The sequence below is a fragment of the Neoarius graeffei genome, chromosome 21 (genome assembly GCF_027579695.1).
Source record: "Neoarius graeffei isolate fNeoGra1 chromosome 21, fNeoGra1.pri, whole genome shotgun sequence".
NCBI classification, from domain to species: Eukaryota; Metazoa; Chordata; class Actinopteri; order Siluriformes; family Ariidae; genus Neoarius; species Neoarius graeffei.
Window position 1 is genome coordinate 27,149,302 of NC_083589.1, and position 12,074 is coordinate 27,161,375.

Below are 12,074 nucleotides of genomic sequence, written 5' to 3' on the forward strand. Positions count from 1 at the left end.
GAAGCGGGGTGAGGTATTGTAATCAGTGCGGTTTGTGTGTGTGTGTCTGTTAACAATCTAGCGTCTAGATGGTTGCACTGATTGACTTCAAATTTTCAGAGTAGGTGGGCAATGGTCCGTAGATTCATCTCATCTCATCTCATTATCTCTAGCCACTTTATCCTGTTCTACAGGGTCGCAAGCAAGCTGGAGCCTATCCCAGCTGACTACGGGCGAAAGGCGGGGTACACCCTGGACAAGTCGCCAGGTCATCACAGGGCTGACGCATAGACACAGACAACCATTCACACTCACATTCACACCTACGGTCAATTTAGAGTCACCAGTTAACCTAACCTGCATGTCTTTGGACTGTGGGGGAAACCGGAGCACCCGGAGGAAACCCACGCGGACACGGGGAGAACATGCAAACTCCGCACAGAAATGCCCTTGCCGGCCACAGGGCTCGAACCTGGACCTTTTTGCTGTGAGGCGACAGCGCTAACCACTACACCACCGTGCCACCCAGTCCGTAGATTACCTGATTAAATTTTGGGGTTAATTGGGTCAAGGTGGGGGCGGCACGGTGGTGTAGTGGTTAGCGCTGTCGCCTCACAGCAAGAAGGTCCTGGGTTCGAGCCCCGGGGCCGGCGAGGGCCTTTCTGTGTGGAGTTTGCATGTTCTCCCCGTGTCCGCGTGGGTTTCCTCCGGGTGCTCCGGTTTCCCCCACAGTCCAAAGACATGCAGGTTAGGTTAACTGGTGACTCTAAATTGACCGTAGGTGTGAATGTGAGTGTGAATGGTTGTCTGTGTCTATGTGTCAGCCCTGTGATGACCTGGCGACTTGTCCAGGGTGTACCCCGCCTTTCGCCCGTAGTCAGCTGGGATAGGCTCCAGCTTGCCTGCGACCCTGTAGAAGGATAAAGCGGCTAGAGATAATGAGATGAGATGAGATGGGTCAAGGTGAAGGTCAAGGTCACTGGAAAGGTCAACCTTTCGGTCAAAATAACATTTTCCATTATAACTCAAAAAGGTTGCCGATAGACAGATGTTTACTATTATGAGCATATAGGAACTCCTATATGGCCTTTAATTTGGCACCATGATCTTTGACCTGGAGTGACTGTGAAACGTCAAACTCAAGGTCACGGATTTTCAGAGGGCTGTAACTTGAAAATGGTTGATGGTAGACAGATATTTACCGTTATCAGCTTATAGGAAGTGCCATATGGGCTTTCATTTGGCACCATGATCTTTGACCTTGAGTCACCTTGAAAGGTCAAACTGAAGGTCATGGGTTTTCAAAGGGCTATAACTTTAAAATGGTTCATGATAGCCAGATGTTTACCATTATCAACATATAAGAAGTCCCATATGGGCTTTCAGTTGCCACCATGACCTTTGACCTTGAATGACTTTGAAATGTCAAACTCAAGGTCATGGATTTTCATAGGACTATAACCTGACAGCTGATGATTGAGAAATATTACCATAATCAACATATAGGTATAAAATACAGTAAGTGCTGCCGGGCAAGGTTTGTTTTGCCTGGCAACACTTGTTTATAGAGATTTTCTCCTTTCAACCTTTCACACACATTCACACCTACGGACAAGAGTAGCCACTTAACCTAACTACATATCTTTGGACAGTGGGGGAAACCAGAGCACTCAGAGGAAACCCACACAGCCGCAGAAAGAATATGCAAACTCCACACAGAAAGGCCCCCATCAGCCACCTTCTTGTTGTAAGGTGACAGTGCAATGCTATTTTTACTGATTGAAATCTTACTTGCATAGTTGTGTATTGGTTCCCAAAATGCACTCAGATGCACTTTCTCTGCTTCACCTCACTTCAGCGTTAGCACAATTTTAAAAGCATTTAAGGGAACTCTTACACTTCTCACACTCTGTATAGAGGGCTAAATCCTATCATTCATTTATTCATTCATTCATATTCAGTATCATCATTATCCTGGTCAGGATTGGTGGATCTAGAGCCTGTCCCAAGAACATTGTGTGTGAGGCAGGGACGCCCCCAGGATAGGACAGTACTCCATTACCGGGCACCATGCACATGCACACACATACACTCATTCATGCTGAAGAGGAATTTAGCATCGCCAGTCCATCTAAATCCATGTTTTTGGGAACTGGAAGCTCAGTCATATAAATAATGGTTATAACTGCTGTGCTCTTTTGCAGATCATTTTGGGCATTTTTCTGCATACCAAGCTCATTGCATGAAACTGAAAAAGAGTAATTAAGAGCTATTAGGTAAGCCAGCCGCAGTAATTTTCTGAAGCACCACTGTGATAATCTCACCTGTGGTCTAACAATGCTTTCAGCATGCCCTCATTGACTTGCCCATGTCCTAGACTAGATCAAGGTGAGTTTGTTAGATCCTGCTGATTTACGTGGCTGTCGACCAAACCTTCATTCAGTTCACTGTTGTTTCATTTAACTTGCTTTTACTATATCCATCCATCCATTATCTGTAGCCACTTATCCTGTACAGGGTTGCAGGCAAGCTGGAGCCTATCCCAGCTGACTATGGGCGAGAGGTGGGGTACACCCTGGGCAAGTTGCCAGGTCATCGCAGGGAGATATATATATATATATATATATATATATATATATCATCTCATCTCATTATCTCTAGCCGCTTTATCCTGTTCTACAGGGTCGCAGGCAAGCTGGAGCCTATCCCAGCTGACTACGGGCGAAAGGCGGGGTACACCCTGGACAAGTCGCCAGGTCATCACAGGGCTGACACATAGACACAGACAACCATTCACACTCACATTCACACCTACGGTCAATTTAGAGTCACCAGTTAACCTAACCTGCATGTCTTTGGACTGTGGGGGAAACCGGAGCACCCGGAGGAAACCCACACGGACACGGGGAGAACATGCAAACTCCGCACAGAAAGGCCCTCGCCGGCCATGGGGCTCGAACCTGGACCTTCTTGCTGTGAGGCGACAGCGCTAACCACTACACCACCGTGCCGCCCCATATATATATATATATATATATATATCTCATCTCATCTCATCTCATTATCTCTAGCCGCTTTATCCTTCTACAGGGTCGCAGGCAAGCTGGAGCCTATCCCAGCTGACTACGGGCGAAAGGCGGGGTACACCCTGGACAAGTCACCAGGTCATCACAGGGCTGACACATAGACACAGACAACCATTCACACTCACATTCACGGTCAATTTAGAGTCACCAGTTAACCTAACCTGCATGTCTTTGGACTGTGGGGGAAACCGGAGCACCCGGAGGAAACCCACACGGACACGGGGAGAACATGCAAACTCCGCACAGAAAGGCCCTCGCCGGCCATGGGGCTCGAACCTGGACCTTCTTGCTGTGAGGCGACAGCGCTAACCACTACACCACCGTGCCGCCCCATATATATATATATATATATATATATATATATATATATATATATATTTATTTTTTATTATTTTTTTTTTTCAGCTACTCCATATACACTAGGAGTATAACACAATGCAGCTACACTATACGGCCAAAGGTTTGCAGACACCTGGCCATCAGACAGGTCTGTGCTTCATAAATATCCCATTCCAGATTTACCCCCTTTGCTGTTATAATAAGCTCCACTCTTCTCTTCTGAGAATGCTTTCTACTAGATTTTGGGGCATGGCAGTGGAGATTTGTGATCATTCAGTTACAAGAGCATTAGTGAGATTACGTACTGATGTTGGGTGAGGTGGTCATTGTTCCAGTTCATCCCAAAGGAGTTCAGTGAGGTTAAGGTCAGGATTCTGTGCAGGACTCCTCAAGTTCTTCCACTCCAACCTTCACACACCATGTCTTCATGGAGCTCACTTTGTGCACAAGGGCATTGTCATGCTGGAACCAATTTAGTCCTCTTAGTTCCAGTGAAGGGAAATTTGTAATGTTACAACAGCACACAAAGACATTCTATACAATTGTGTGCTTCTAACTTTGTGGGAACAGTTTGGTGAAGAACCTCATATGGATGTCATGGTCAGGTGTCCACTTGCTTTTGGCCATATGGTGTATCTGTATCTGTTTATTTCTCCAAATATCCATATCTGTATATATAGTCAGAAGTTCAGAAAAAAAAACAGGTAGAAATGCCAGCACTGTCAGCATGGTCTGTGAATTCTGATTCAGATACTGTAGTTCATAATTGGTCTCAACTAGAGATGTGTGTGGGACTGTTTTTTAATCCCACTCACAAAGTTTTTTTTTTGTTTGTTTGTACCTGCCAGTGATATTTTTAATGAATGTAGCTGGGTTCTATTTCCCAAAATATAAACAAACTCTGTCCCGCTGGCTCTTTCTGGCATGCTTAAAAAAATCAATTCCAAGATTAATTCCAAATAATGGACACAGTTTGAGTTACATGAATGGTGTATATATGACAACTGTTAGAAACCTCACTACAAGAAAGAATCCTCACTAACTAGCATGCAAGTTGGTTAAATAATAAGTTAATTAAAAATAAGCTCCTGTTATAGTCCCCTCTGCTCTTGCTTCAGACTTACACATTCATGAAGGTGTATGATAAACAGTATTGAACTAGAAGGGCACTCGGTACAGTGCATACCTCAGCCAAGTCAGATATCAACATCAAAATCAAATCACTTGAACCAAGGATAATACTAAAGCTGTACACCAAATTTCATCAAAATCCATTTACTACTTTTTGAGTTATGTTGGGAACAGACAAAAGAAATCCTGGAAGTGCATACATATCTGGATCCTGGATCCACATACATATCTGGATTTGTATCAAAATCTAATCAATTGTTCTTTGGCCCATGGCCCACCTTTCCACCAAATTTCATCAAAATCCCTTTAATAATTTTTGAGTTACTTTGGAAACAGACAAACACACAAATGCAGGTGAAAACACAACATTTTCCAACAAAGTTGGCAGAGTTAATTATACAGCTAATTTGACTTAGGGATCCAACTTAATGTAGTTAAAGGTAGACTGCCTTTCAGATTTTTCAAGTGCAGGTCATAAAAAGAATTTTCCCTGACACCCAATAATTTTTGTTTAGTGGACCAAAAGCTACTGAATTCGAATCACAGACTTCCAATTTTATTAGTATTTTTTAAATAAAACAATTAATGAATTTAGGACCATGTGGTCCTAAATTCTCTGCTATTTTTTCCTGCTTCACCATGACCTGATTCAAGATACTACGTCATGCATCATGTGGTGGGCTTTCCCCGTTCGCGCAGGGCATTGTGGGATACAAATTTGAAACAGGAGAGAAAAATGGAGGACGTGAGTGTGCGAATGAAAGGTGAAAGACCGACTACAGTAACGGAAAGTGAGAAGAAAAGACATTATGTTGCAAAGGAAAGGAAAAGCGTGACCAAACTAATAAATATTGGCGGTCAGCGAGCACCGTGGTGTGATCAGCTGTTCGTTTAGCGACAGAATGATGGAACTGTCAGGGCACGGTCAAAGGTAAACCTGCACATGCGCGCACACACACGGACTTCCTCTGTCTGCTTGACTGTGCGAAGCGAGTGATTTCATGCATATTATTTGCTCAGGAATCCCCTCAAATTAAATAACTTCCTAGCCACAGAATGGCCTGATATTTTGTGAGATATTACAGATATAAACATACATCACAATGACCAAATTTCAGAGGGAACTAAATTTCACCGATTTTATGAAATCGAAAGGCTGTCTCGCTTTAAATTTGGTTGGACCATAGAAAAAGGTTAGTCAGTTTTTTACTCCATCCATATGGCTTTATTTGTTGGTAGATCCCCAGTGGAGCTCACCTGCAGTGGAGAGCAGGAGAAAGATGACGGCCAGGGTGTTGGAGGACCAGTGGCCTCGCATGATCATCTCTCTGTCCTCATGAAGAAAAGAAGGGCACAGGAGAGAGAGGGAGGTGTGATCTAACACACACGCATTACTTGCTTTCATCTGCTTACACTCATCATGCTGTACACTGTGAAAAAGAAACAAAGATATATAAATATATATGTGTACAGGTAATGGAGGAATATGATGGACAAGGTGAAAGATCTCAGAAACACCAGAGAAGCAACTCAGAGTTTAAATATAAACAGATTTCAGCTTTATTTAAACTCTGTTTAGTTATACTTACATCTTGTTTTATACCTGTTATGCTTAAGAACATTCTTGTATGATCATTACCATTCTTTTTCTCAGCTTTATTCCAGGAATATATTTTGTAGTTTGCTTTCTGCCAACATTTAGCTCAGCTGTGCATGAGCCAAGAAAATAAAGGTACTCCAGCTCAGTCATCCTGGCCATTAAATTGTCTAGTAGTTGTAAGTCAAAGCGACTGAAACCTGCTATGACCTTGAATAATTTTTGCATCTCATCTGAACTATTGAACTCCACCAGATAACTCGCTAAAAGTCTTCAAGATTATACTACAAGCCCAGGTGCTTTGATTTACAACTACATGACATCATATATATCTCATCTCATCTCATTATCTCTAGCCGCTTTATCCTTCTACAGGGTCGCAGGCAAGCTGGAGCCTATCCCAGCTGACTACGGGCGAAAGGCGGGGTACACCCTGGACAAGTCGCCAGGTCATCACAGGGCTGACACATAGACACAGACAACCATTCACACTCACACCTACGGTCAATTTAGAGTCACCAGTTAACCTAACCTGCATGTCTTTGGACTGTGGGGGAAACCGGAGCACCCGGAGGAAACCCACGCGGACACGGGGAGAACATGCAAACTCCACACAGAAAGGCCCTCGCCGGCCCCGGGGCTCAAACCCAGGACCTTCTTGCTGTGAGGCGACAGCGCTAACCACTACACCACCGTGCCGCCCACATCATATATATATATATATATATATATATATATATTTTTTTTTTTTTTGTCTTTGTCAGGTTGCTAAGAGAAGGCTTTCTTTAGTTCAAATATTTTATTCTGTTCAAACAACCCTGATTGTGCCTACCTGACCAAAATGGAGGTCTATAATTGTTTGACCTTTTCAGACAACTCACATTTGCAGTGTCTGAGCATTCCCTATTAGTGTCGGCTGTCCTGAGAACGTACCGTACCCACCAGCTCATGAAGACATCCTTCTCGAATAAAAAGAGGGTCTAATATCCACACCACAGCGCAGTGATCACTGCAATAACATGAAGCAGTGTTTTCTATGATATAATATTATTTATCAGCGATGTTGCTACTATGCGAATGTATAAATTTCGAATAGTTTGTACGAAAGTGTAAAAGTGCATTGTTCAAAGAGTAAGAAACGTTCAGTTTTCACTTTTTCATTTTTTTCAGAATTTTAAGTTGTTGGGTTTTTTTTAAAAGAAAGGGTAGTAGTAAAATTACATTGCAAAATCATCTAATTAACAACTACATTTAATGTAATGAAAATTTAAAGGCAGAACTGTTAAATGAAATTCTTAATGTCTGATTTTACAGCATTTGTTGATCATTTTCTAGTTACGGACAGTTTTATTCAATCCTGTAAATGTTACACAGTACATACTTTTTATTTTTAAAAAATCAACAAATACTGTAAAAGTACACTACACTACAAATCATCCAATTAATGACGAGCATTTAAACTAATAGCAAAATAAAATTATTTATATGTACATTTTTTGTTTAAACACATCTTAACATGAATATGTATAACATTTACAGGATTGAATAAAACATTGTTTGGAAGACAGATCTTAAAGGTGACATATTATACCCCTTTTCTACAAGTTGGCTCTTTTCCCTGAGGTCTTAATGAAATGGCTGTGACATGATTTGGTCAAAATACCACAAGGATAAAACACCACAGCTCCCTTCTCACCCTGTCTAAACAGCTCTGTTCAAAATGTCTGATTTGAGTGTCTGTTCCTTTAAATGATAACGATCCACTGTTCACCCCACACCTCTCTTCTACCAGCCAATCAGGTAGCACTTTTCTCATGAATATTCTTTCACAAAGGGAGTTCTCAAGCCATAAGTGGAGATACTTGGGTGAGGGGGCGGGATTATTCTAATGAGCTCTGTTTATGACATAGAAAGAGGGGCCAAATCTGAACGGCTTGTTGAAGCACAAGTTTTCTGAAATTGGCAGAATAAAAGAAACTGACTGGGTATCTTATTTCAGGGTTTGCAGGCTCCAGATACTCAAAAAACAAGCACTGGGGGAATAAAAGCGTAATTTCATAATATGTCCCCTATAAATCCCTGGAGAATGAGAAGATTACAGTGATACAGTACATTTGACAAATGTTACCTAAAGAAGGAAAAATGCCAGATGAGACTGACATTACACCCTTGGATGCTTTGATGATTGTACATGGAGTTGTTTTGGACTGGTTAAAGGAGAACTGAAGTCATTTTTAAACTTGCTTTATTTCTTAATTAACGTGTTATTCAATTATGTTTTCAGTTTTAGTAACCTTATATCGTGACTCGTATTGGCAACTAATTGCAATTAAATATTATACTTATTGGCCTATTCGGTTTTTAGCCATGTTGAATTTAGTTCGTTTGGTCCACGGCAGCCGTCGCTTATCTGTGCGATCTTCATGAGACTTGTGCGAGACTTTGAAACGTGAAGTGTCAGCCAGGTGTCAGTGCCGCCATTTTGAAAACTGTTTTCCAAACGAAATATTGCACAAAAACGAGTTTAAATTACAATTGCTGCCAACTTTTTTCAGACTTTCCTGATTGCTATCAAAACAAACAAAACTTCTGGCTTGATTACATCAGCATTCGAAAGAGGGCGCGTGCGTCTTTTGACAATGTTGGCAGATGTTGGTCACTTTGATTTCCGCTGTACATTTTACTTCCGTCCTACGATGTCTCACACAGGTCTCAACGAATCTCATTTACGGCTATTGCTTTGACATATGGACTGATATATTACAGAGCATATTTCAAACACTCATAACTTGCTATAGCAGCGACAAAATAGCGATCAAAAATGCATTCCTATATTTAATAAAATGAGATAAATAGAATTTTGATAATAAAAAAATTTGCCTTCAGTTCTCCTTTAAAAGAAGTTCTGGCAGCTATAAATTTGCTTCCACAAACAGGTTGAAGTTTCTCTCCCAACCTGTTTTCTCTCACTGTCTATAATAACTTGCTGCAAGTAACTGGTTAGGATAGCTAGTTGGTTCGCTGGCTAAGTCTACCTACAACTAGATACACAGTCAAGTCAGTTTATTTGTATAGCGCTTTTAATAATAGACATTGTCGCAAAGTAGCTTTACAGAAAAATATAGATTTTAAACATATGAATATATAAATGTATTCATAATGAGCAAGCCTGAGGCAACGGTGGCAAGGAAAAACTCCCTGAGATGACATGAGGAAGAAACCTTGAGAGGAACCAGACTCAAAAGGGAACCCATCCTCATCTGGGTGATAACAAACAGCATGATTAGAAATCACAGGCGATTGCTCTAAGACAATGAGGGAGGCTCAGCCTCCTCTAAAAATGACGAACATCGTGTAGGATGAATTGCGCTAGGCTTATGTTATAGCCGACCTTATAACATTGCTATTTCAGATCCAGAATCATAGAAATATATGTGCTCAACCCAACTACAGTGAGAAATCATTCCGTTATAACTTTCCCCAGTTCACCTAATGTGTGTGTGAGTTTTTCCCCCTTGTGACAGCGCGATGCAGCCCAGCCTCAGTGGACTTCAATGGCATTTGGGAGCTATGCGCTTTTCAATCTCAAAATGCAAGACGATTATTGGACAAATACTGCGAAAACGCCCGCCTACGGACTCCCAGCCTCACAGTGGGAGGCAATGAGAGGGACATGGCAAAGCTTTCCGCGAGGAGACTGCTGATTGGTGAAAGCGGCCGGATATTTTCTTTGATTGACAGCTCGTTTCAAATATAGACAGGCAGCGGTGAATTTCAGTTCAGTCCCATGCGGATTCGCAAGTGCTGTGGTGTATTGTAAGAGATCAGCTTACATTTCGATTTCATTCATTACATACAGTTTCTACCAGCTTTTTTAGTTTGTATATATTTTCATTGTAAATAAAGTGTAAATATAGTGTTGTCAAGTTTGCTATCTTAATTCCAGAAATTTCGTTTATTTGAGTGACTGAACTTGAACTTGAGGGGGCTAGTCAGCTAGCAAGAAAGCTGCGCACGGATGCCAAGCATTGCTGATTTAATTTTGGCGAAGCCATTTGCCAGTCTTCCTTTCGAGGAAATAATTAAAATTAAAGAGCAGGGTAGACCAACGCCTCAAATTGACTTGGTGAAAAAGGTAGGGAATAATACTCATTCCTTTCAGCTCTCCTGGTATGAGAAAGTGAATTGGCTAACAGAAAGTTCAGTGACGAGGAAAATGTATTGTTGGCCATGGCAACATGTTCCATGACAGGGTAACTGAACATTTTCTAGAAAAAGAAAGGAGGGCAGAATTTTCTTTTAAATAATACTGATATGGTCATGACCCACATCAACAACAGTAAATAGGCTACTTTAGTAATATGTCATGGATGGACCAAAAATATAGAATCTATTTAAAATGTTTATGCTGAGTATATTATATTGGAATATATATTCCTCTGGATATGAATTAAACACAGCTACAACTTGGAAAACATTTTTAAACAAAAACACAGCCAAGAACATTTCAGACCTGGATTAAAAGTGAAGGGTTATCAAAATTGTCAATAAAACATTTCTCAGTCAAAATAAGTAAAATATAGGGAAAGTGTCATTGAATGAAATGTGTGGCACCCAGCTCTATGTTTGGCTCCCCAAGGTCAGTGCTTGTGCCTATTCCAGAACACTCTGCTGTTACTGCTGAGGTTCCTGACAAAGAGCTGCTTTCAATAATGATACATTTTTAAACAACATGCCACAATTTTAAAATATAAAATGTTAAAATATACCCCCCCCCAACACCACCATCATGTATATTGGACAGTAGGCTAATGGGCCAAAAGAACCTGTTATTTCACAGTTTGTGACCCTGCCAACAATCAGCCAGATCAGAGGCAAGAGTATGGGCAAAATTGATGTGTTTTTTCTTTTAAAATCTGGAAATATGGTAACCGACCAGCCTCCCCTGTTTGAAAGACTACCAGCCGCCACTGTTAGAAATACCTCATTTCTATAAGTGTGTCCTACATGGTCAAAAAGTGCAGTTTTGTAACCAGGAAATTCATTATAGTTTTAGCATGAAGTTATCAACTGTTTATTGATGGAGACTTGAGTACAAAACTGTTCATGACAACTGCAGTCCTAAAGTTATCATGGCAACTGTAGTTTTAAACCATCATAGCAAAACTGTATTAAGTATTCAAAGCCATCTTCTAAGTGCATCTTTTAGGCTGTACATATGAGGCCATCTTCCACAGGAGTGAAGTGATGAGAACCTCAGCCAGAAGTAGGGCATCAGGATACAGCTGATTCAGCTTATCCACAAAACAACAATAATTGTCATAGCATGTTAAAGAATAAAATCTATTATATTGTTTCACAACTCTGCTTTTAGTCCTTGCACCGGTCCATCACCTCTTGCGTATTCATGGCGTCAGTTGATGGAGTCAGTGTCAACACACCTGGGATCTGAGTGTTTACTTTGTACGACGATCTGAATTGTCTCTAATTGCTATGTGACAAGTTAGCATCAGTGGCAAGGTGTATTTTTAGTATTAGTGTTTGCTTTTCCTTGGGTGTCAGACAAAGAAACCATAATAATCTATTAGATATGTCTGTACTTTTCTTCCAAATCTGACTGTACTTCAGACATGAGAAACTATGAACTCAATAAAGGTTCTATAAATATGCATCAGCAACTTTGATATTGTTGAACTAATATGAGTTTAAAAAAAAAAAAATTCAAGAGATGCATTTTCCACATTAACCAGAAAAACATGAAGAACAAGCAGTTCGCTGTAAAGCCAAAGGTTCTTGCTTATTGGAAATTTAGCAGACCTGGATGGAGAGGAGAATAGTCTGAGTCATGTAATGATGATATTTAATGAGGGGAGAAAAAACAGTGCTGCACTTCCTTAGAATTCTCACGTAAGACCTTTTTAGGGCATTTTGTTTGTTTGGAA

At 40.9% G+C, this 12,074-nt stretch overlaps 1 protein-coding gene across 2 annotated transcripts in view; it reads right to left on the minus strand.

Moving 5' to 3' along the window:
- Window positions 1-12,074, minus strand: part of shisal1a (shisa like 1a) — a 99,936-nt gene that overhangs the window by 53,251 nt on the left and 34,611 nt on the right. For both annotated transcript variants that reach the window (XM_060903604.1, XM_060903603.1), the window contains exon 2: window positions 5,793-5,965. In XM_060903604.1, coding sequence (XP_060759587.1) covers window positions 5,793-5,940 — 148 coding nt within the window. In that variant the 5' untranslated portion in view covers window positions 5,941-5,965. The remainder of the gene's footprint in view (window positions 1-5,792; window positions 5,966-12,074) is intronic.